Source organism: Tasmannia lanceolata, unplaced genomic scaffold (assembly GCF_043159265.1).
Source record: "Tasmannia lanceolata isolate RefF3 unplaced genomic scaffold, GAP_Taslan_0.1 ptg000015l, whole genome shotgun sequence".
NCBI lineage: Eukaryota > Viridiplantae > Streptophyta > Magnoliopsida > Canellales > Winteraceae > Tasmannia > Tasmannia lanceolata.
In genome coordinates, this window is record NW_027518692.1 from 49462911 (window position 1) to 49489435 (window position 26525).

The window sequence follows — 26525 nt, forward strand, 5'->3', positions numbered from 1 at the left end:
TTTGCACGTGCTGTTTTCGATGAGATGAGAGTTCCTTGGTCTATTATGTCCAAACTTTTTCCTTGAGTCCAGAACTGATTATCGGACTGAAAATTAAACATAATTTTGAGTACAATGATCACTTTTGGACTCAAAATCGATTCTCAAAATCTAAAACAAGTATAAGCACAAGAGTACCCCATCCATCCAAATATTTGATTTCTTACCCCCGTGATGTCTGTATTTTATTCCTCTTCCAATATTTCAACAAAAAAACAAGTAGCACAAGAGTTAGTGGGAGAGCAACTTCCTCTTCCAATATTTTATTCCTAAAATAATTTTATATCCCGGTCGAGAACTAAAAAAGAAGTAGAAAACAATATAAGTGTATTCAATATCTAAAAACAAGAAAGAAGAATCCCATTAGAAGATATTTCCCAAGTCCCAACAACTAATATACTACCTAGCTAATAATCATGTTGCTACTTAATAATTCAAAAAAAAGAAGAAGCAACGCATGTGCCACGTGAAATGCATGCATGCAATGTAGGCATGTGTCACGTGAAATGCAATGGTTGCGTGGGGTGTAAAATTCGGGTTGAACATTTACCATAAAATGGTTTGGGGTTCGAGCGAATGGTTGCAAAATGATTTAAAATCAGAGGGTGCAGCACTATGGTTGCAACTTTTAAGATAAGCTGGGTTTGTTAGGATAATATTTTATTCTACTTAGGCTCCATTTATTTGGACGTAAGATGGATGTCAAACAAATTTTAGGCTTTTTTGTAAGAGCCCTATTAACAAGTACTGGGTTATTTAGTTGGAAGGTTAAAATTGTTTCGTACTATATATATGTGCAATGTAGATATTCGGATAAAGAGACGATGACTGATTTGAATAGGTTTGGTAATTGGTAAGTATTTTAAATAAATCTATTTTAAACATTATGCAAGTTTTATGCATAATTTAATATTTATTTAAAAATTAAGTAGGTTTTGGTCACTTTTCCAGAGTCTTAATCACAATTCCCGTGATTCCCATGATTTTTCCAGCGTCTTTTTTTTTTTTTTTTTTTTATGACGTAGGATGTCCCCACCCCCTTCGGGAGTAGGACTAGTCCCAGATACACGCAACGACCCACTCACCACGTGTATCAGCTAGGTAAGTCGGGGCCGGGATTCGAACACTCGTCAACGGGGAGCAAACCCATGACTTTATGCCGAACAAGCCAACGCCTCGGTGGGTATTTTTCCAGAGTCTTATTCTCTCTCTCTCAGGGTGTCTTTTAAAAAATTGTTTCTTATGTGCAACTAAGATTACTTTAATTTAATATTATTTGCAAATAGGGCAATTAGGCCTCTTTGGAATCCAATAATTGTATCATTTCCAAATAATTGTTCTGCAACTGTGCCCTCAAGTTTAGCTTCTTCTAAGATTATGTACAAATAATTGTTTGAACTAATTAGGCTATCGTCGGAATCAATACGCTATTCCGATTCCATCGTTTGTTTTAAAAAAAATGTATGGAATCAAGGGGAAGAAATGACACCGTGGAAGAATAAAAGTGGGGGATGCTCGAATCTATTTCTCGCCCGGCCATGGAATGATTTTTATTGAATTTTTTTTTCAATTTAATTTAAAAAATTTCCATTCTGTTTCCAAGGTAATTGGAATAACATACCGATTCCAAGTCCTAGTTCCAACAATCCAAAGTTAGCCCAAGTGCACCTAACTTCAAACCCACCAAGGGAAATTAATTTAAGCTTCCACAAATCAACCATGATCCAAATATCTGACCCGTTGAACAAATGCTAACCATCTAATCAACACCATCTAAATTAGCGATCCTGTACATCTGAACCGTTCATATTCTCCCATTGGATTGCAATTGGTGCCTTGTCTATAGAGATAAAGATTAGGGAAAATAATTAGATTTATTAGGGCTTAAGAATTAGGCCTCTCTCTCTCTCTCTCTCTCTCTATTTTAAATAACATGCAGATGATTGATTCTTGTTTGTGAGAAATACGAAGAGTCAGGGTTTCTGAAAGAGAGAGAATTAGGGTTTCTGAACGAGAGAGTGTTAGAGAAATAAGAAGAATTAGGGTTTCTGAACGAGAGAGAGAGATGAGTCGTCGTTCTGCTTCTAATTCTGCTTCTTGTTCTTCATTTTGTCGGAGCTTTATCGCATTCATTTTGAAATTCTTAAACTTTCTCCAGACCTTCATCGGTATTACAATCATAATCTATTCTATATGGATGCTCAATCAATGGAACAAACACATTCCAACTCCTCTTCCTCCTCCACCATCCTCTCCCTCGCCCGAAAATTCATTCCATCTTTTGCTCAATTCCCAAAATCAACCTATTCTGAGCTCCGATTCTAATTCCTTTAGGGTTAGGGTTCCTCAAGATCTTTCTGCTCTTGAACTCGGCGTCGAGATCTCTTCTGGATTAGAGGATGGACTTGATTTTAATCTTCACAAGCTTCCTACTCCATGGTAGGGTTTCATTTTTCCTCTCAATTTTATGTGATAATGTTAGAATTTTGTTGCTATGGTTCAGTTAGTGTTTGATCACATTGTATTTCCGTGTTTTTCGATTAATTTTCTTTATATGGTTTGAATTTTTGTCATTCTGCTTTTGAAATTTCATTTCTAGGTTAGAATCTTGTTATCATGGTTAAGTTGGTATTTGATCACATTCTATTTCCTTGTTTTTTTTTTTCACTTTATTTTCTTTATATGGTTTAAATTTTTAGTTATTCTGCTTTTAGAATTTCATTTCTAAGTTAGAATCTTGTTATCATGGTTAAGTTGGTATTTGATCACATTCTATTTCCTTGTTTTTTTTTTTTCACTTTATTTTCTTTATATGGTTTAAATTTTTAGTTATTCTGCTTTTAGAATTTCATTTCTAGGTTAGAATCTTGTTATCATGCTTCAGTTGGTATTTGATCACCTTCTATTTCCTTGTTTTTTTCCCCTTAATTTTCTTTGTACGGTTTGAATTTTTTGTTATTCTGCTTTTATGTAATGCTGTTATGGTTTATCCTAGTTTTTCTTTTTGTTTTCTTGTACATGAATCATTGCATTTTTTCCCTAGTTTTTTTCCTTGTTTTATTTCATTCATTTGCTTTATTTTTATTTTAGTTTTGGAACTTCGGTGGTGTAGCTGCAGTCTGCAGATATGTTATTATGTTTCTTTGATGTTGCATTGGGTATTTGAAATTCTTTATGAATTTCTTTTTTCTGTTGTGACTTGACAGGTTCATCTACTCTTTTATGGGGATTGGCATTTTATTGTGTTCGGTTACTTGCATAGGTCACATTGCCACTGAAGCGATCAACGGATGCTGCCTGTGTTTCGTATCCTACTTTTGGGGTTCTTTGGCCAAATTTTGTCAACTATATCTCTTGCTAAATGTTTGGAATATGTCTACTCTGAGGCAGGGATTCATATGAGTGCAAATAATTACCATCACACTTTTCTGTGTTTATATATGCTAAATGATATGTCCATGATTTTGCTTCCATGGCTCACTTAGAATATGGAACATTGCTTCAATCACACCTCTGTCCAAACCCTGGAGAGAAAGCACTGAAGTTGCATGGTGATAGTGATTTATTAATTTATAGTGCAATAGTAATTGTGAATGATCTGTTGTATGAATTGGATGTTTTGAACTGCAAACAAATGGTAAATTAGTGTTTCAAGCTTGTAGGCTCTCTTATGAATAGGGTTTATAGTTTAAATTCTTCACCCCTTTGCTGTGGTGATATTGAAAATGTGACAGCAAGGGTTTTCCTTGTCATTTCTTTTAGCCTTTTGATTTCCCCACCAGCCTCTATTTGCTGCATGAGTGTCACAAGATGTTATCAGCTCCCAGTTCCCCTTTTTTGTTTTAAAGTCGCATTGGACCTGTGATGTGGAGTTAGCTTAAGTTCATACTTTGAACTCTTGATCTGGTTCCTTTTAGCTCTCTCTGTCTCTCTAGATTGTTATGCCTCATTATTATTCTTTGTTTAGTTGATTGTTATGATAAATTAGTAGTCTCTTATAGAGAACTCAATATAATCCTTTTTGGTCCATTTTTGGGATTTCATGCAAACCCAAGGTTCGTGGATTCTTTAGAGAACTTTTAGGAGCATAAATTATCTGAAGTCTAGACTTCTAATTTAAACAGCACATTCAACCCATGGACAGATTAACACATCCAAAAGATAATCAATTAGCAACTGGGGTTCAGTAAGACTAATTGTTTTGAGTTATTTCACTAATACGTTAACTTGGCCCAGGTTTAATTTACAAACACATGGACATGCCAAAGAAATCAGGTATGTATATATAAGATGAAATAATAATGTCAATCTGTCTGCAATGTCAAATAATGCAAATATAAGCGAACTAGGGCCCAGGAGAAAATATGGCAAAGGTATGGGGATCAAGGTAAGAAGTATGGTAGTAGAATCAAGGGTGAAAAGGTGGCAAGAGGTGTCTCAATAAGTTGCTAAAAAGTAAATGGAGTGATCTTACCGGATCGTGTATGCCTCGGCCTCGAATCCCGTGTAGGAAGTCCCAAGAAGACGAGAGCAAGAGCAGCAGCCACGATCCATCCCAAGCATTATACTAGCCAGTAGCCACCGATAATGAAGAGAAAGGTGAGGAAATGGGTGGAGGTACAAGGAAATCAACCAGGATAGCAAGGCAGTAACCACAAGGTGATGTGGAAGGGAAGTAACTGTTTTAACTGCAGTTTCTACTGGAGTAATCAAGTAGGACAACAAGGAGAATGAAAAGAAGTGAGGAGATATGGATTGGTTCAGTTGTAAGCAGCTGAAAGACAGCAGAAATAAAGGGAATAGCAGACACGATGACTGGCTGCCACAAGAAGAGAGTGGGAAACATCAGATCAACATTGGCTTATCATGGGTGCAGGGAAGAAAATCTGGACTGCTGCAGCAAAGATTCTTTGCAAGCCAACAACATTATGAGTCGAGAGTAGAGGGAAAGTAGGGAGGGAGATGGGGAAAAGAGGGGCTGCAGGCTGGCTGGGGAAGAGAGGGAGAGAAAAAAAGGGAAAAATATAGGAGTAAAAGAAAGAGGGAAAGGAGGAGAAGAAAGAAAACGAAGGAAAGAGGAGAAGGGACGAGAGAAAGGAGGAGGGAGAAGAAGGGAAGGAAGATGGAAGGAGGAGAAGAAGAGCCGAGAAGGATAGATGGCTACTCACCTGCTGCTGCCAATGAGAAGAAAAAGACAAGCTCCAAAACATCCAAAACCTTCTAGGACTTCCCCCTTTAGGTCTTTTATATGGTTTTCTTTGCCAAGGTTCATGTCTACTAAAATAGAAAGTTTGCACTTACTAAAATTGGTTAGTCCGTATTTGGAATTAGTGATGTGTGGGTCATGGCATGGCTCGTGTACTCAACTCAACTCAACTCAACTAAGCCTTTGTCCCAAACTAGTTGGGGTTGGCTAATGAATCCTTTAGAAAATTTTCATGAAGAAGGTGAAAGAGTCTACCCGGCTCAAATTGACTATGTCTAATCCTAACACTAGTTGGGTTCGTCTAGGATAATTTTCTTCCATTCTTTCCTATCCAAGGTATGGCGTGGCTAGGGTAAAAGGGAAATAAGAAAGGGAATAAGGTATATGCCTAAGATGATGTGGACAACTCCCCCCTCTAGGACAATAGCCATGGTAAAACAATAATAACTCCCAAATAAAAATGCAAATAAACACAATTTAATCAAGTCTCAAGTATAAAATAATAACAATCCACTCTCAAGTGGGTTGGAACACATTAGGATTATATAATTAAATTTGACGGATTATGTGCTTAAAACCATTCGATGAAACTAGACATTATTAAGGGCATAAAATTAAATATGAGTAGCAATATGAGGGAAGCAATATTATTGACCATTGTGCCTTATGTGTTGAGGCCGTAGAGACAGGAACCTTATCTTTTTACAGTGAAGGTTTGCCAGAGAGATCTGGTGTTGTATCCTTGGTAGATTTGGGTTATTGTGGGTCTTCCCAGAGCGTCTGATGGATCTCCTTAACTGCTGGCTTATTGACCTATAGAGGAGTAGGGGGAGGATTCTATGGACCGTGGTGATGATGGCTACATTATGGACTATTTGGAAGGAAAGAAATGACTGATTTTTCAGAGGCCTAGTCAAGAGCTCCTATTTCCTGGACATGAAAATCATTTCGCTCACAATCGCTTGGGTGAAAGTTCTCCTGTGCTTTAGTTTCATCCCAACTTCAGACTTATGGAGGTGTTGGAGGGAGATATGCAATTCTGGGAAAATAAGGAAGATCATGAACCTCGGCAGTCCCCTCTTTATTGAAGGTTCATGAAGTTAAACTTTGATGGTTCGAGCTTGGGCAGCAATCCGAGTCCAGCGGGCATAGGAGGCCCTTCTTAGAGATGACCAGGGGTTGAGAATATTTTCATTTTCAATAACATTAATTGTGGGCTTTCTCTAGCCTCATTGGGATCACAGATTCCATTGAAGCGGAATTGAGAGTTGTCTTAAAGGTTAAAGTTAAACAAGAAGATTGTTATAGAAGATTAAGAAAGTGGGGTTTTGGTTAATCAATAAAGGGGTTTGTTTGATTAAAAAGAATCAAGAAAGTTAGGTTGTTAAAGGACATCAATGATTAGGATGTTTTGGGAAGGTTTTGCAAGTAGTTGGATGATTATGTGGCTAATTAAGAGGAGGTTTTGCATTCTTTAAAGGCTGTTAATGGGCTGATATTCAAGGTGTCTTTGTGAAGGAATTTTGCGAATGTTGACGGCTTTGTTTTAGCTTGGGTTTTGAATGCCTAAAACTAAGGGAAAAGGCTGAGGTTTCGATCAGCTAACACAAAAAAAGGTTGAGGTTTCAATCAGCTAACACGGAAAAAAGGGGTGGCTGTTTGATGGACTGAAAAAAGACGTGTTCATGCTTAGAAGGATAGGGGTTGTTTGGGTGGCTGAAACAGAGAGGAAGGTTGGAGGTTTCCAACTGCTAACAGTTTGGATCTTGGGCTCCTAAATCGTAGCAAAGAATGGCTGAAAATACAAGACTAAGGAGGGTTTGAAGGTTGGTTTGATTGGCTGAGATAAAGTGTTCGGTTCGGCTGAAGATAGGTGAGAGAGGGGGCTGGTTTACTGCACCTAATGTTAAGGAAACAAGAGCGGCTTACGATTGAATGAAGGGCTGGAATTTGCGGCAATTCTTAGGCTTTGCAAGGTTGTTGTTTTGCGTGAAAGGCTGAGAATTAGGGTGGCTGATTGGATGGTCAAGTGCAGGGATTATGGGGTGGCATAAAATGCTTACCAGCAAGGGAAGTTTTTGTCACGCAGAAACTTACTGTTGCGTGCGTTCGGTTGATCAATGATGCAAAGATGATCAAACTTTGAAGCAGGGAAGTTGGGCTGCTTCTTTGTGACGAACAACTTGCGTAAAATTTGTGTCACACTAAAATCCTTTCAATATAAATTCCTAATAAAACACAAACTTCAATAATATGAAAAAAAAAACTTCTAATAAATCTAGACTCTTGAAGCTATGTTGTCAACATGGGCCATTGATTTGATCACTGTTATGATCTCCTGGCGATCTTGGATCAATCCACTTTTCCTTTCTTCGTGGCCGTTGATCTGATCACTCTTGAAGCTATGTGATCAACATAGCCCACAATATCTCGGACTAGATCGTCGATCAGTGACATTTGACTCTGGATTCGATGGTTTGACAGTTGATCTGAGGGTCTGAATTGATCTGATCATGAATTTGAAGCTCTCGGCCATTTATCTGCATGATCCGATCAATCTGATCATGGATCTAGATCATCTGGCGTTCGAACGGACGAGATCCCCCCCCCCCCCCCCCCGCGACTTAAAAGGACTTAAATAACACCCTAAAAACTGAATAGAACTCTTTTAACATCAACGGAGACCCATCTTCTTAACTCCTTGATTCTTCATGACATGGTCCCCCACCAAATGGTCATTCAATAAGAGCTGGGGAACCTTTATTTTTTTTTATTTTTGGAGTAACTGTTTTTTTCTCTCGAATGGTCCCCCACCAATTGGTCATCCAATAAGATCTGGGTAGGACAAACAACTGTTCTGTGGAAAAGCAAAATTATTTGTTAGTGTTATGAGTGGAGGTTAGAGGTTGTAGAAGGCAGGAGATAATGAGGAGGGATTGAGTGGGCATATGTAGTGAATATTGATAGCGGACACCTCGGCTCATCAATTACCGGCATCTACCTTGAGGAAATATATCTGAAGTTCCGTTCTCCTTACTGGTGTTGGTGGTGGACAGTCTGGTTGATCAATTGGAAGGGTGTCTATGGCATGGTAGTGACGTGTTGTTATTGCAATGGGGTTTGAATTCATTTGCTAGCTTCGATTCAGACTCCTCCAAGGAGCTTTCTTTTCAATCAGCTAAAGCCTAATTATAAAAAAATTTAAAATTTGGGTAATTCATGCTTGGCCATGTCATAGATGATCGTGTTGAAAGAATTTGTTATCACAATTTCCTTTTAAGCGCCACACACTCTCTCTCTGTTGTTGAAATGGTATTGCTTTCTCACATTTACAGTAACAGCTTGGTGCCGTGCATCCTAAGTGGGGCTAAATTTTGTTCTTTCTATGCTTACTAAGTTTCACCAATTATAAGCTAACAATATAAAACACACCATCAATAGTTTCTATAGTTTAATTCATTTGAAAATTAATAATTAATAGATGTATGCACTTTTTTGTTGCTACTGCTTTGCAATTGTTTATGATGTTACATTTAATAATTTTTTTTAAAGAATCATGTTATTTGATACATTTAGTGTTGCCCTTTTTATTGTTCTATTCATCCTATAAATGTGCGGATTATGTGGTTTTATTTTGCCTGTCATGCTAATTCAGTTGTTGATGTGATGCTATTGGTTAGTTCTTCTTACTCAATGCTATACTTTGACCACTTAACTTTCGATCGACTACAGTATACGCTACTTACAACTGTACTCATTTTACTAGAAGCAGCTTTAGTGGGTTTTATGGTAGTCGACAAGCACTGGAAAGAGGTGAGTTATTATTATTATTTATTTTTTTGGTGAAGGCCACTCAATTTATTCTACTTGTTTGAAAGGATTTGTGTCGTCTATGTATCTTCTTGGTAGATTAATTATATGTCATCATACCTTGCTTCACAGGACCTTCCATATGACCCTACTGGAGAAATCGAAAGACTTCAATCATTTGTTGAAGACAATATTGATTTATGTAAGTGGGTTGGTCTAACTGTGGTTATTATTCAGGTATGATATTTCTCTTAGCTTTTACTCCTTTTAATTTAAATTAGTCTGTGTATCTCTTTATAATATTAATGACACTATATCATTTTTGCTTTAGAAGGTGTTAAGTGAATAAGGTTCACCCACATGCCTAATTGACGAATCCACACTCCAGGAGTTGGATCTTGTGTGACTAGCACTATTGAGTTGACAAATTTTTTCTCCCATTTTGGCAGATTTGGAAATTTTATCTTTGAAAATTTTGATGATTGAACTTGACTCTATTTGGTCTTGACCATAGTTTCCAAAAACACTATGAGGCCTTGGGAAACATATTTTGGGGGAAACAGGTTCTAGAAGTAGGAACACTTCATTTTTAGTAATTTAGGGAAGCTTTCGTGAAACTCTTCCAGAGCATAAGTGAACATTTGTAAAGGACCGCTGTGAAACACTAGTTAACATTCTGGTGTCCATCTGTATGTGCAGGATTCAATTATATTTACATTTGCTAGTATAGATGAAAGTTAATATAACATTGAAGTATCTTAATTTAATTTTTTATAATATAATTTAGCTGCATAATTTACTTATAGGCATGAAGATATATCTTCTCTCCAAAAATGATGAAGATGTATCGTAGCATATGAATGTCCCTTGTGTCTAAAACTTTAGAAATGTTTCTTGCACATTTCTCACATGCTTCCTTGTCACTTCCTGGACTCCTCAACATTTTCACAACATTTATTATTCATTCCTTAACTGTACATCATTAAAAAATATTCATTTCTTAACGGTTTCCCTATTTCTTTCTTGTTTCCCACTTCTCCTAATTTTTCTCCTTGGAATTTCCTATTCCTGTTTCTCTCACTTGGATGACTATGGTCTTGACAAATTTGTCTTTCTTATAAACATGTGCAAACAATTTTATTACATAATATTTTATTACAAAATTACTTTTTGCAATTCATTTTGAACCCTAGTTTCATAAGGTATCACATTATTTTCAGAGTCTTAACATGTTGATTGGTGAATTGTGTCTTATGTTATTGTAGCATTAGTGAATACTTATATACATATACACATTACATTCACATTCTGTGTTCATATATTCTGAGGTTTGCGGATCTGCAAGTTATTTTTGTTTAACTGTCTGTAAATTATTATTTTACTATTCCAAAAAACAGCATGAAAGCTAAGTCTAGGACCTTCTCAAGTTTGACCCGTTATTCTGTCTTTTCTTGGTTTATCATGGAAACGTGATGACTCAGCTAAATTAAGTAGTTTGGAGGAACGCTAGAGTGCATGTGGTTGGTATAGCAATAGATATTCATTACTTATGATTGCACATGATAAACTTCTATTTTTATATTATGTTAAGAGTTAAGAGATTGAAGTATTTTGTTTTTGTTTTTGTTTTTTGTTTTTTAATGGCAGCTGATTGTATTAGAAAAGGGGACCGAGATGGTCAAATACAAAGAAGAATAGAAAACAAAACGAAAATAACAAAAAAATAAAAGAAAGAGCCTCTAGGAGGTAAAAAACAGGGGTTAAGCCTCTAGCTCAGCTGGTAAAGACCATGCTCTTTCACCATGAGGTCGGGGGTTCGATCCCAGCTTACCCACCCAAAAAAAGAGGAGGTAAAAAACGAAAAGCTCCAAATCTTCCTTCTCAACTCTAGCAAGCTTGCCAGCCTCCACATTTGCGGAGATTGTAGTATTACTAGGGTATATTATGTTCACTTAAATATTACGTAAATGCATTTCTGTTTTATGGTACGTTTAGTATGTACTTTATATAAAACATTATATGGTTTTATATTTATTTGAGTTACATGCAAATGAACAGAGGGAAGATTTGTGGAGAAAGGTTACTTATGCAACTATGGGGTAGGGTGGGGGCATGGGCGAGGTTAAAGAAGTATGTAGAGAAAGAGTCTCAGGGCCATAGTGGTATATTCATCAATTAAAAAAGTGAATTCTATGTCGAGCATTAGGTTTTGGGAAGATTGATGTTCAGGTAGTAGCCTTCAAGACTACTCTTTCTACCTATTTCCTTTTATTATTCATGCCTAATTTGGAGGGGCCATCATGGATGGTCCTAATGGCATTTTTATAATTCAGAGCATAATTGAATAATATATATTCTTGTATGGGGATGGATTTCAACCCTCACAATCTCCATCTTTAGTTGGATGGTCCTAATGGCATTTTTATAATTCAGAGCATAATTGAATAATATATATTCTTGTATGGGGATGGATTTCAACCCTCACAATCTCCATCTTTAGTTTTTTTCTACCTCATCTCAGATGACTTAAGTGGTCTCCAAGGATTTCTTCTTCTTTTTCATTCCAACTGGGAATAAGGGTTTGAGTATTTTGAATTGCTATGAGATTGTGTTGATGAGGATTAATACCTTGAATTTACTAAAATAAAAAAAAATAGAATCCTTCAGCTAACATATGCATGTTGTTTAATTGTGCAAGTGTACTAGTTGGGAAACCATATTTTCATTCATTGCATGTTGGATGTTTGGTTTGAAATATTTTCATTCATTGCATGTTGGAAGTTTGGTTTGAAATATTTTCATTCATTGCATGTTGGAAGTTTGGTTTGAAATGGGTTTTTCTTGACACACGTCTTGCTCTTTTGGAAGGTTGGAGGTGCACATCTTGGGTAGGGGTGAAGTCCTTTGGTTGATGTTTCCATTCGCAGTGATGTGGACTATATGGAAAGGGACAAAGAAGTTTTTGAGGACAAGTTCTCTTCGATTGGTAGGATTTAAGTGCTTGATTGTTAGATAGGTGCTTTTTAGAGGAAGAGTTTTGGGGGTTACATTACAAAACTTGCTTGGGAAATAGAATGAGATTTTGGAAGACGGGATTATTGATGAGAAGAAGAGTGCCAAGCTGCATCATTATATTCAAGTTAGATTTGGATGAGTGTTCCTTAGCAAATCCGGGGCTGATGGGAGTGTAGAGTGAATGTTTAAGAAATTTATAAAGGGGATGCTCATTAGGATTCTTGCTAACTCCCTGTTTGTTTAAGATATGACAACAGATTGTGAGTGCCAACCTATTATTGGACTCAAATCCAATACTAGGTTTGGCACTCACAATAGGTTGTCATAATCTTAAATGAACAGGGCCCAAGTGGTTGATTGTTTTGAAATTTTTGACTCCTATCGGCGTTAAGGATTCCAATGAAGTGGAAGCTTGGGCCAACCCTCCTTGTTGGATTGGATTGCATGTCTTCCTTAAATAGTTAGGAGGCAAGTTATGGATTGAAGACGACTCTTCGAAGGCAGTTGGTTGTGTGGCTGGTTGTAGTCAATGTCCATGGAGCACGTTATCGATGATATTGTGATGTGTAGAGAAAGGGCTTTTTATCATTCAAAAAAAATGCGAAAGGACTTTTCCTTTCTTCATGTGCGTAGAGGCTAATGATGTAGCCCTTGCTAAAGTGGGTGTTTCGAGAGGTGTTTTGACTTAGAGCAGACGTTGAGAGGTGTTTTGGCTTTGGGGCAATCTCTGCCCCAACTGTAATTTTTTCCTCTATTAAGAAATTGTTTTCTTCATCACTCAAAAAAAATATAGATAACAAAACTTGGTAAGTGTTTGGCTGTTTGCGGAGTGAGCATTCCATCTCGACTTATGCTGCATGAGCTCCCTCTTGTGATTATTTTAATTTTACTGTATGAACATAAAATATCTGCAATTTTCTATTGTTGAACAGAATCCCTAAATTCTTGAACAGAAGCTCTAAATTTTCCTAGTTCTAGGTGACTTGCATTAATAAAACTGCTTGAGAAACCAGAGTAGGTAAATTAAAGTGTTGCTGTGTTTAATTGTCTTCACAAATATGCCATTTTATTGAAAGAAATATAACATTCAGAAGCATATTAGGGATTTCATGGGGCATTAAACTGAACTTTCGGTCAGCATTTCTGTAAAAAGTATGTAGCGCGTCATTTTTTATATGTATGCAGGCATTGTCTCTGCTACTGTCAATGATCCTCCGAGCCATGGTCCCAACACAAAAGGTGGAGTACGAAAGTGATGATGATAATGCTGTTATTAGGGGTCCAATTAGGCAGCCTCTGCTAAATCCACAAGGAGGTCAAGCCTCCTCTTCAACCTCACTGGACAGCAAGGGGATACGCTCTGATACTTGGAGCACTAGGATGAGGGAGAAGGTATTTTTCTTTTTAGAGCATAGTAGTTGTGCACAATCAACAGAGAAAATGTTAATTGATCTGTATTTTCTGCACAGTACTATTTGCATTTAGATTATTATTCATTAATTAGACCATTAAATTCCAGCTATCAATTCATTGGATTGTCGGAGTCTTAGTAGGATGAATTTTGTACCAAGGTTCAGTCCGACTTCTACTTCCAAACCTCTTGCACCCACGACTGATTACTTATACCATGACTCCATTAGGCCTCCTTGTTTTTATACTTTATCAAGGGATTTGCTACGGACCATCGCAGAAGGCTCCTTCTGCGGGCCAGCTGTTGTGTGAGAGAGCAGCCACATAGATTCACTTTTCAACAGATCTTTTCTGATTCATTCAAGTCATCTGAGATGCAAGCTCTCTCATGCAACAGCCGGCCCGCGAAATGACTTTTGCGATTCTCCCTAGCAAATCCCCTTTATATAAAATTATAAATGCATATTCAATTTTCTTTTTTACTAATTAGTTTTTATAGTTGCATGATCCTAAGCGTTCCTGCAAGCTTTGTTCGGAAAGAACACACTTTTCCTTTCTCCCAAATGAGAAACCACTTCCTTCTCCACTTTGTGCAACCAAGATTTCCATTCATAACTTTAGTTGTTAAATCACTGTAATTGCAAATGGTTTTTGGTTGTAAATAGTAGTCTGGTTTTTGAACTGCATATCTGTGTCCATTTCCTAGATTTCGAAAGATGCCGAGTCATATCTTTGTTCCTGTCTTTTTTTTTTTCTTGAATGGTTTTTGGTCCTCTTGTCTCAGTATTCCTAGTTTGGTAGACTTGGCTGATATCCATAGACTTTTGGTAATGTATAAAATTTGACCACTTGTTCCATTTCAAGATGCTTTTGTACATCCAGCTCCTTTATGGAAACCGGTTCTATTGTTTTGTTTCTTCTTCTTTTTTTCTGTTATTTCTATCCTCTGTTTACTGGTTCTTTCCGAATAAACTTTGATTGCCATTTTGAAAAAAAAGGGAAAAAAAAAGAAGATAGCTTTTTTGTTGTTTCCCTTCAAATTTCCAACTAGGTTTCAGATTTTCACTGTGCATCTTCACCCCCACCATGTTATTACTGTAGCTGAAAGATGATTGTGGTATTTGTTAATCTCTAATCCTGGTTTTAAATCTTGTAAGAGTAGTTTAATATTTCATTTGTGCCTATGTCAACCATAAAAATGTGGGTCTTCCAATTTATGTATGTGTGTCTTTATCTTCTCTAATGCTTTTGTATTCTTATTGCAGTATGGACTGAGCCCGGCCGACTATACATATAATCATTTGATGGACCCAAAAGCATCGAATGTCACAGATACCAGCAGCGAAGATCAAAGACGATGTTCCATCTTATGAGACGGAAGCAGCTAAGTGTTTGTGAGCTTTTGTTAGTATATATCTTTTATTCTTTCACTTCCTGCTTCCAAAGAACAAGCATTGATGTCTATAGTTGTGAAATGTTTCAAAGTTTTGTGGGCAGTAAATATAAATGAGATTGTCTGGGAACATGTTTCATGTTCCATCGACCATCTTTGAGCAGCAGCAGTGTCATTCTAAATTCCAAGTGAACTTACATCTTATAAGAATAAAACTTAGATCAATTAGATCCTGAGATCAATGATCTCAGGATGAATGTTGTGGGGTCCCTTTATTTAACACAAGAATGGGTCTCTTTTCTTAGTGACAGCCTTTATGTGATGGGGAATAAGAAGAAAATTAGAAAAAAAACAAAAAAATCCCCAAAATGGAAAAAATTGACAATAAATCCAAAAAAAAAAAAAATCTCACGACGGCGCATATTCTCTAACATGTTTTAAGGCATGTTTTTTAAGGTTTATTTCATTTTTGTATTTTTTTTCTTTTTTCCTCAGTTCTTAAATTGTTTCTGGCTTTATTCCCTTTTTTTTCTTCTGCCTGGCTGATATTTTATGGTTTTTTAGTTTTTTTGGCTCCTCAAATCCTCATCCAATTTTTAGGGGTTTTCCTGTATTTTTCTGATCCTTAAAAAGAAAGCCCTTACAATAAAGCAAAAAGAAGGGAAGACCTAGACTGTTGAGAGCTTCTTTTAAATGTAGGTTTGCCTAAGTTATTTGACAACTTTGTAGTTTTTCCCTTTCAGAATGGAGATTTTCTTGACTAGTCAAAATAGATGAAAACATTCCAATGGATATGCCCAAAACAAAATAGAGTAATGTTACCAATGAAAACATTCCAAACAAAATACATGGGTGGATGTGCCCAAAACAAGCGGTTGGCTGGCTAGACAAAAAAATTCCATGGAAATAATATTCTGTGGAAAAAATTCCAGGGGTGTAAGTCTGCAATTTTACTTGAAAATATGGGGGAAATTATTTTGGAAAATGTTTTAATGGAAAATAAGTTTACCAAATGCTAGAGAATTCATTTTCCACAGAAAAAAATTTTCTTGAGAAAAAAATAAAAAATCTTTGCATCCAAACAGAGCCCCCAAAAAACTATTTTATGTATGAAAATTCGTCAATTTCTTAAAATCGAGAGTTACCAATGAGATTTAAATAGACCTTACCGAAGCGAATGTGTCTATTTTCTCTAGCTAAATTCCTCATTTTATTAAAAATAATAGTTAACCATGAGATTTTAAGTGAACATTGATCTTCTAGAGAATTGAATTAATAGGGTTGGTTTTCTTACCGGTTGTAACAGAAGTTTCAAATATTACAAGAGTGATTTGGAGGTTCAAAAGTTAGAGAGAACATTACTAGATATGATAGTTTCAGATGCCGTTGATTTTAACAGTGGAAGGAAGGTTTACAGACATGGATGATCTTCAAATGAGGTTGTTTTTGTTATTCTCTTTGTGGGTATGCAATTTTTCAGTTGAAGAATGAGAAAGAGATGGAATGAAAGATGTATACGTATGTACAGAGAAAGAGAAAGAGTTGAGAAAGGGACATTAAAATAACAAATAATAATCTACAAAAATCACTATCAAACAAATACACATATACCTCAATTGTTGTTGAACACAAATCATCATCATAATAACTAAACAATACAGAAAAAAAAAATGAAAACATCAATACAACCCACAAGTTAATTCAGTCAAAGCCTCTTCTATTAGCTCCTTCAGTACCTCCCTCTCTATCTCTCTCCCTATTCCATCTAACTCCAACCCCATCAGCTCCACCCAACCCCCTCCCACCGCCTCCTTCCTCACCACCCTCTCCACCAGCTGCCCATTGTTACTTTCTCCATGGAACTGTTTCGCCCCCACGGAAAACCACTCTCTCACTCTAGCCCACATTTCCTCTGTTAAGGACACACCTGGCGATAATACCACCTTCTTGCCGTAATTGCTCGTACACGGGTTTGTATCCAAACCAGATCCTGACATGTCTATAAGGTCTGCCTGGACAGAGTCATATAAAAGCCTCTGATCAGATCTCCTCTGCCTTCTTTTCGCCTCATTCGGAGGTTGCTCCTCTTCTTTCCGATCTATGTACTTGTCTAACAATGATGGGTTCAATGGACTTTGTGATGAATTCCATCTGGTAAAGACTGTATCAGATTTCTCTTGATCTAATCCAGCAGATGAGAGTAGTGTTTGGACGAATAAAAACTGTTCCTGTTCTTCTTTATCTGCCTCAGGTGAACAAGTTGAAGGTTCCAATGGGTTTGGTGTTGAAGTTTCCAAGCTGGCATCATCCCATGACAAGGAACGGCTAACGGATTCTATATTAGATTTTGAAGTTGACTCGGATTTAAGGTGTCGAAGATGGGATGGGGATTCTGTCACAAAGAAGACAACAGAATTAGGTATTAAGGGAATGAGGATTTGCCACAGCAAATGTGAGTAGACTTACCCTGATGTTCTGTATGAATGTTTCCAGTGGACTCCGGAGTATCAACATCATCTTCAAATGGTGCTTCTAAGACTGAAATTGGACTTGGCTGGTCCACGTTCTCACTTGAGTTTTCAGGAGCCGCAGGTTTCACAAGAGAAAACCCCTCCTACGATAATGTAAAAGGGTCTTCAAATAAGCAATTTCTCAAAACACCTCGATGCAAACACACAGACAACTTATTTTTGAAAAGTTACACATTGACATACAAGCTAATCGTTCTGTACATATGAACAGCATCTTACTATACAGAGCTGAATACATGTGGATTCTGATAATCTCAGCAATAACATACAGAAAATCATTTAATCTTTCACATATAAGAACTAATAACAAATATCAATTCAAAGCATCTAGATCACATGTGAATGATATATAACATATTCAATAGGCACTAAGCATTTGCAGTGTTGTACACCCATGTATAAAGTATCAGAAAAAAGGGCGGCCCAGTGCACGAGGCTTCCACCATTGTGGGGTCTGGGGAGGGCCAGATGTACGCAGCCTTACCCCTGCTTTGCAGAGAGGCTGTTTCAGTGACTCGAACCCGTGACCACCAGGTCACAATGGAGCAACCTTCCCGTTGCGCCAAGGCTCGTCCTCTACCCATGTATAAAGAATAAACAAAACAAAAAAAAGGCAAAACAGTGGTACCTCAGAGGAGGAAGTGCCATGTCTTGGCCCCACCCAAATAGGAGAGGAAATCTTGCATGATGATAGTCCTGGATTGGGTAACTGTTCCTCTTCGAGACTGCCATTGGTAACACATTGCGAAATATCATCACTTCGATTCCCAGGAGACAGCTGAGATTCATCCTGAGTGTCAATATAGGATGATGGACCAGATTTTTCTTTTCTTTGTTTCTTATTCCTAGAGAAAAATAAACTTGAAAATTTCCCCTTCAATGATGACTTCCCACTCTTCGGCTTTGCCACCTCCTTCGGAACAACAGTTTCGCTGACTTTGGGATCAGGAACTCCAACTTTCAACCCAACCTTTTCATAGGCAGTAGAAGATACGGGGATAGATCTCGACCTTAATAGATTCCTAGGAGAATCCTCCCCACCTACGTTCATGTCTCCACCACTTGAAAAGGAGGTTGATGGTTCTCTCAGTTCTTGGTCGCCACCACACGACCTACTGCTGGAGATATTAGGGTCACCACTGTTGCCCTCTTCGTAAGATTTCACTGTCTTCTTTGCCTCAGGAAGATCAAGCCTCTCACACAGTGTACTTGAGTTTCTCCCTACATGTCGTTGCTTTTGACTACTTCCATTTGATGCCATCATTTCCAACCTCTCTGAAAGCTGCTTCTTGGCTTCTCTGTTCACAGAAGACTTTGGCAAATAGGACACCTGGCCGAAGGAAGAGGATGAGCAGGGACTACTGACTCTATTGATGTAGTCCCACGAATGTCTTGAAGTTGGTGTCATAATCTCCGGATCACTTAGACTCCCTTCTTCTATGTACCCGTTTTTTGACATACTGAATGAGCTCTCATCCCCTACGTATCCATTCAATAATACTGAAGATAGAAAAGCTTCATCCCTCTCGTTACTGCTCAGACTTTGAAGCCTTGGTGATGATGTGTGGGAGGAACCCAAAACTTTTATGTCATGGGTCTTTCGTGGGCTGGGCTTTAAAACCACTATCCTCGTCGGCGGAGAGGAATCATCTGCCTTCTGATGAGCAAAATCAGAACTCCAATTAGGCTTATTTTTGTCCCATCCGTTTGCTTCTACTACCTGATGTTGTTTCTTCATCTGTTTTTCACTCTTTTTTTCTGATCCAGTACACCTGTAACTGTCCTCCATCTTCGAAGGCTTCAATACTGTGATGCGTTTAGTCTGAGGTGAAGGAGGAATTGAATCATGTTCGTAGCCATGTTTTGAAAATACAGAATTTGGTTCTTGGAGAAACTTGAGAAATAAATCCCTGTTTGAACTAAGAACCTCCAGAGCATCTTGGAATTCCTTGGAGTGACGGAGCTTTTCATCTGTGGCTAGACGTTTTGCCTCAGTAAACTTCTGACGAACAAGGTCCATCTTTCTCTCATTTGAATTCTCATTGTAATGTCCCTTCTGTCGGGGTTGATTTTTATTATAATTGATACTCGAAGATTGCTGCCAGACTTCGTACACATCTTTATATGCAAGTTGCTCCGGAGCATAAGCCTGAGACGGATGAATCTCACGAGGTATTTGCTTGTCCAGGAAGGCATTTTCTTGCTGCCGATAATTCAGCATTGACCCCCATTTAGCAGAAGAATTTCGTAAATAACGTTCTGGAAAGCTGCTTTCCAATGTCGAAACTGGTTGCTGAGCTGGCAGGGTGTCAAGCCCCATCAACCTGGCAACAACACTGGGCTTACTTTTAGACTCCGTCTCTTTTAGCATTTGTTGGGCTATAAGCATCTTCATGGGTGTTCCATTTGATTTCCTGTTTGAAAAAATCCTCTTCATCTCATTTGCTATCTGCAGGTCCCACACAAAATCTTCATCAGAATGCAAGTGTTTTCCATATCATATTGAGCACTTGATATATTCTAGGTAAACTTGGATTCTCTGCCAATAAATAATTAACCTGATTTTAAGGCTTATAATATCCAAGAGAAGCAGTTTTACAGAACTTACTGGTTTATCCTCTATCTGATCTCCAATTAGACCCACCACTTTATTTGTCACATCTGGCCGCCGGACTCTGGAAACTACAGAACCTGCTAATCAACTCATTTCATGTAAATAACAGCTCGCTGATAGTTATCGGTTAAGATTTAAGAACAAAACACAGTCAGAAGAATTGTGTGTCATGAATAGAAAATCATGAATAGATTCTGCATAGTTTGATGGATGCAATCTTACAAGAACATCAACGGCAAGCAAATTTAAAACTCAATGACAGAACAGACAAAGCAACTAGTCTGGTTTCGTATATGCAGGTTTATTGTTCTCTCTAAAATATCTTCTTTTTATCAACTTGTTGCTTTGATTGTTGCCAAATCAACAAGGTTGAAATTCTATCATCTCGCCAATGAGGGTGTCATGTTCAATCACTAGAGAGGGGTACACAGTTAAAAGTATGACACGAAGAAAAGCTGGGACAGCAACTGAAGAGACCCAAGAGCACTTTCAGGATTATATTTGTACAAACATTCAAGGGGAAAAGAACAAAGAAACCCTATGAAATTTCAACAATTGAGAAGAAAAACTTTAAGAAAAAATAAAATGGGCAATAGATAATCCAAGAGTACACTGAACAATCAGAGACATCATGCCAAATTGTATCACATAAGGATGACAGATTACTGACAGACATTAGGGTCAAGTTCATAATATCACAAACATCAATTTGTGGGAAATCAGGGCATTCGGAAGGTAAAAAAACTTGGATATCCGTGACGAGAAAAACTTGCCAAGTATCTTGTAAAACTGAGACATTAATATTATAGAGAAACAAAAATTACAAACAACTGAAAGGATCAAAACAGTTTGAACATGCAGATTCCAGAGGGCAGGTAATCATCCCACAAAATGAAGAACAAATTACAGTCAAATGACAAAATTGTGTTTGTAATGCACTGGATCTCTTACAAGTAAAAGAGAGAGGATGGTAAAAAGAAAAACTTGCTCACAAGGGATTTGCTAGCATCCATCGCGGAAGGCATTTCGCGGATGGTCTGTTGCAGGTAAGAGCCGCCACACAGGCTCACTTTTCAACAGATTTTGTCTTCATTCATATATTTATCTGACATGGCGGCTCTCACCTGCAACAGACCATCCGGGAAATGCCTTCCGCGATGGACGGTAGCAAATCCCTTCTCGCAAACGGTTAGTGGGATTGAATAGTTTCAAAATGTCAAAAGAGGGAAGGCATGCAAAGAAAATCACCATCTCCGTTTGCTTTCTCTGTGAGCAGCCTGTTTGAACCCATGCTTGGACTCAAGTCAAAAAGATTAACCATTCTACCCGTACATCCTGGAAACGGCTTCTCAAAATTGCCCCCACTCCTGTTCTGAAACCCATTCATCTTTGGCACCTGAAAGGAATAAAATTATCTCAAAATCCCCTTTCCTCCATTTTCCCAATGGAATTATGAAAAGGACTGGCTTTCAAATGAAAAAATAACTCACCAGGATTTCTCAGCAAAACATCTTCATGGATATACGAAAGAAGACTTCATATGTGGCATGGGTGTCTAGCCGTAAACCTGTATAAAGAAAAGTAACATAGAACTGATAAGAGGCTTCTAACAACACGAAAAAAAAACAGCTAGATTCAAGGAAACTGAAATCAAACGTGAGAAATATCAAAACAGGTATTTCTTTATATAAAAAGGCCCTTTTCATTTGACAAAGAAGAAAATTATAAAAGAGTAAAACACTATACCTTCTTAAAATAAGAGAGAATAACTTGCATTGAAATCTAGATTTCCCCTTACAGAGAACATAAAAAAAAAAAAACCACTGTTACCTAAGACCCTAAGTTTAAACCTAAGACCCCTAAATTGATGTACTATAAAATTCATGCACCAACATAAGGCAAGGTTCAAGCTTTCTTAGCAAAAACTACAAGTCCAAGTGAAATTTCAAGTTGAATTAGAAGACCAGAGCAAAGCCAGCTTATAAAACCCAAGGTTTGAGCTTAAAGTAACCGAATTCCAAGAAAAATGTCTCCCTAAACCCAAAAGCAATGCAAAAGGAAGAAAGGAGAACGAATCATCACGGCCAAAAGTTGTCTATTAAGAAAAAGGGTGAAATTTGAATCCAGAAATTCGGAACCAAGCAGCAAAAGAAAATGATAAATGAAATAATAATAAAACTTAATTCTATCAGCAGTAAAACTGTAGATTCCAAAGAATAAAAAAGAAGAAGAAAAGAATCTAGGTCAAACATTTCAGTAAAAAGGCTGCAAATTGGCAGGAAAGAAACCACATCAATGGCAACAAATCCTTAACAGAGTAAAAATGCAATCAATGACTCAATCAATCAACTCCAAATTCTAAATTCAGCCAAAGAATAGCAAAAGCTGCTTACAAAGTTACAACCAACAGTCAAAGAATAAAATCAATCAACACGAAACCCTAGTTTCAAGTATAAGAAAGAATCTAGGTCAGAACATACCTAAAAAAGCTGCAAATTCCCAAAAGAAAGAGACAGAACGTTGGAAAATATCAAACTTCAGTAAAATGAAAGCAAGAACAAATCAATCAAACCAAAAGAAAAAAAGAAAAAAAAAAGAGAACAAATCGATCAACACTAGAATCTGAAATTCAAGAAAATTAGCAAAACATACGTTAAAATCATTCACTAAAAACCGTAAATCCACGGAAAAAAAAATGACGGAAGAGAACAAAATCACCTCATTCAACAGAAAAACCCTAGATCAAAGAAGAAAACGAACTCTACGACTGAAAAAGGCTACAATTCAAAAAGAGAGAGAGAGGGACTGAACAGAAAACAAACTAACTACAGTGAAATGCAGGTCATAAACGGACTAAAAAACAAGAGAGAGAGAGAGAGAGAGAGAGAGAGTCTGAAATGTTTAGGGAAAAAAATCACCTCATGATACGTACTTATTTTGTGTATGTGTTGTAGTTACAAATTAGTTATCAGACAGTTACTTATGCTAAGGTTGTGTTGTTAGTTTTTATTACGTGTCATGTTAGTGGTAAGTGGGCTGATAATGTGGCATTCTCATTGTGCTTGCATTTAAATTTATGTATTTCAATGAAAGATGGAAACTTTATTTTAGGAGTCATGTTTCCTCTCGAATTGAGCTATTAGGAGGTCCGGTTGCCTCCAATCAACCTCTCCCCCTCTTTTTTTTTTTTTTTCTGTTTGTTTATTTCCGTTACGAACACCTCATTCCTTCCAATTGCAAAAAAACATCAATCAATCAACAGAAAAAACCCTAGATCAAAGAAGAAAACGAAATCTAAGCGAGTTCAGTACCTAAAAAGCGTTCAATTCATAGAAAAAAACAAGATTGATTGGGAAAAAAAACTAACTACAGTGAAGTGCAGGTCATAATCAGACTAAAAAACAGTTAATTGCTTGATTTCATCATATATATATATATATATATATATATATATATATATATATATATAGAGAGAGAGAGAGAGAGAGAGAGAGAGAGAGAGAGAGCAGATTTCTACCTTTTTGTTAGCCGATCTCCACAAAAAATGGGAATTTCGGACGGATATTCCCGGGATTTCAGACACGATCAGATGTTCGTGGAGCCTTTTTCCTTTCTAACCGCACAGGAAAAAAACAAAAAGTCGTTTTCTTTCTAGACGCTGATTTTTTCACCCCCACTTCACGTGACAGGGGGGCCGCATAATCCTACAGGGGGAGCGAAAAAAATCATCTCCCTCTTTCTATTTTCTGCGGACTTGAGAGATTTTTATTCGTTACGGGTTTATATGAGATTGGATATTACGTTTTCTTTCTTAGAACGATTAAGAAAAATCACCCGTACGAAGGAACGAAGATGCCCTTTGTTATGATGGGTCCACTATTTTTAGTTGAATATAGGAACATGAAATCTCGAGCAATATTTACTCAATGCTAGATCACTCAACAATCCATCTGAACTCTACAAAGTATTTGTTCGACTCATCGCTGAGAGCATTTCATATTCAAAAGTTTACCTAGTTTCAATGATCTTCTGTATCTTTAGCTCAAATGGTAGAGCACTTGTGAAACATGGCCTAACCTATGTTTCTCGAGGGTATGCTGGTTCGAATCCACCAAGATCCTTAATCACCTTCGAATTGTTAATGAAATCTTATCTTGCTGGTTTGAAACCTCTGGATGTTGGAGTATTTTCTGAACTCTCTTATGCACTTTTAATGCTAATAAAACCTGAAATACATATTTAATTATTCTGAGTGCATTTTCAAACCGTGACCTGCTAGTTGTTAATTGGATGTGTTTCAAAGTTCTGACTTGGACCCATATTGGTAAGGTATTGGAGCTAAGGACTCAAAGTTCTGACTTGCACTCCTATTGGCCTGACACCTATGTTCTTTGGTTGGACTTGGAGCCTGTAAGCGCTTGAGCAAAACTCTCATACTGCTTCTAATTTTTGGATTGTATGCTTGGAAAACCCAGTGAAACTGATCTTTGGATTGTATGCTAGGAAAGCCAATTTCTTAAGGATTGTATTCTTTATTGTAAGTGCAGCACGAAAAATGTAGAATGCACCTAAAAAGGTGGAAATCTCGTTGACTTTGCACAAATCAACCAATAAGGGCTCCCTTGGAACTGATTGTTGCAAGAGGGCCCTTCATTCTATCATTCCCCTCAATGTGGTTGGGTGACGTGGATCAAATGGGACACCTTTGAGACTGGATTCTTACCAAAAGACCTTTTGATCAACTTTTCCCATTAATTTCTCGTTAATTAATGATTTCAGCACAGCTAAGTTTTGAAACATGACGCACATGTATCTTGTCTTTTAGCATTTAACTGTCAGGTAAGCGCTTTTTGGGGACAGTAAAAACCCTTTTACAGCTCTTTAAATATAACTATATAAGAGACAAGAAACATGAGCGTCATGTGTCAAAATATGTTTGTGGTGAAATCATCTCCCTTAATATAGGGTGTTTTTGGGCAAATAATACTATTCACGAACTGGAAAACAAAAACAAGATCGATTTTGTTGCATAGCCGAGCCCCATTAGACCTTACCACCAATCTAAGCAAATTTTGGCGTTTTCCTATCCTGAACGATAGACGTGATAATGAAGATGAATAAGATTGAAAGTACATGTAACCAAAAATAGATGAAAACAAAACAGATATAGGCATATAGCTAAAATTAAATGGGAACAAATTAGATAGGAACGCCATCTCCATGATGACATAGGTAGAGAAGTTGTTACGCTAATTCGGACTTGAGTATTGGTGACCTTGGCGGAGTGAAAATATCAAAACACCATTGTACAGGAAGAAAAAGTAAGGGCCCGTTTGGATACCTTCCATTTTGTATTTGGATTTGGAATTGAGTTTTGAATACAAATTGAATAGATCCAGCAGCTCATGTAGAGGGAGACAGAGAGGGAAGGGGGTACTTCCTAGTAGAGGGAAGAGGTTGAGGAGCAAAGAGGGTGAAGGAAACTCCCTGATTTGTGGATTTCCAATTTCTTATTTCCACAGCAAACTTAGAAATCTGATTTTTTTCATTATCATCTGATGAATTAGAAATCCAAGAATTTGATCCGATCCAAATTACAATGCAAAAAGGGCACAAAATGTGAGAAATCCAAATCAAAATCTTCTCGGCATCCAAACGGGCCCTAATGGTAGTGAGTTAGAATAGAATAGGGAATAAAATCATATTAACAATGCTTTAATAATGTCCCCAACCTGGACTCTTAAAAGAGTCTTTGTTCAATCTGTTAGTATTTTAATATAAAAGTAGCTTTTTATTTTGTTCAAAAAGATTCCTCCTATTTGGAGTTTTCTCACCCAACTTCAAAATTTTGAAGTTTTCTCTCTTACCTTTCAAAAAATTTAATCCCACGTTGGAAAGTGGACATGTAAGAGGAAGTAGGAGCCTTCCAGGAGGCATCATATTTGTTTGGGTGAGAGCCTTTTACAGAGAACAAAATAAACACACACGTGCCATCAGTCTATACCGTTTAAAATCAACCATTTCAATGATGGGATAAGGGATAGAGTTTACTCGGGAAAGAGAATAAAGTTTTGGCATCATCTGTACCGTTGTTGTGCGGCTCCATTAAAGTTTTGCCTAGCGTAAAGCTCAGAGTAGTGCAATTTGTAAAGTAAGAGTGCGAATATCATTTCCCAAGGCGTTGTTTTATTTTCGTAAATCTAAAATTGGATGGTGGGGATGGTCCTTCTCACGATTTGTTCATATTCTTCGGGGATGTGATATATTTGGCCCATTTTCTTACTTGGGACAGCCCCCCTTTAATGTTTTTTTTACTACTCTATTACCCTAGAGGGGGCTGTCCCAGTTAAAAGAAAGGATGAATATATCATGGGTGATGATATTTTCACCTCCCTGCATTACGTATGCACCCCCCTTATAACGTGATTCTGATGTCAAAAAGTGTTAAAGTTCCCCACTTTTCACATCAAATCACATTATCAGGGAGCACATGAGTAACGCAGGGGG

At 37.3% G+C, this 26525-nt stretch overlaps 2 protein-coding genes across 3 annotated transcripts; one reads left to right on the forward strand and one right to left on the reverse strand.

The window, feature by feature from the left end:
- Positions 1-1931: 1931 nt before the first annotated feature.
- LOC143892177 (tetraspanin-20-like) lies at positions 1932-15036 on the forward strand. Its single transcript, XM_077396624.1, has 6 exons — positions 1932-2478; positions 3246-3345; positions 8978-9058; positions 9188-9292; positions 13256-13462; positions 14746-15036. The coding sequence occupies exons 1-6, from the start codon at positions 2105-2107 to the stop codon at positions 14851-14853; spliced, it is 975 nt and encodes a 324-aa protein (XP_077252739.1). The 5' UTR covers positions 1932-2104; the 3' UTR covers positions 14854-15036.
- A 1401-nt stretch (positions 15037-16437) lies between these two features.
- Positions 16438-23696, reverse strand: LOC143892178 (uncharacterized). 2 transcript variants are annotated; one of them, XM_077396625.1, is made up of 7 exons: positions 23536-23696; positions 21509-21585; positions 21267-21414; positions 20013-20095; positions 18033-19853; positions 17340-17487; positions 16438-17265 (listed from the first exon to the last, which is right to left on the reverse strand). In XM_077396625.1, the coding sequence occupies exons 3-7, from the start codon at positions 21403-21405 to the stop codon at positions 16553-16555; spliced, it is 2904 nt and encodes a 967-aa protein (XP_077252740.1). In that variant the 5' UTR covers positions 21406-21414; positions 21509-21585; positions 23536-23696; the 3' UTR covers positions 16438-16552. The 2 variants fall into 2 exon arrangements, with proteins under 2 accessions (XP_077252740.1, XP_077252741.1); XM_077396626.1 differs by lacking the exon at positions 23536-23696 and adding an exon at positions 22499-22702.
- Positions 23697-26525: the final 2829 nt, after the last annotated feature.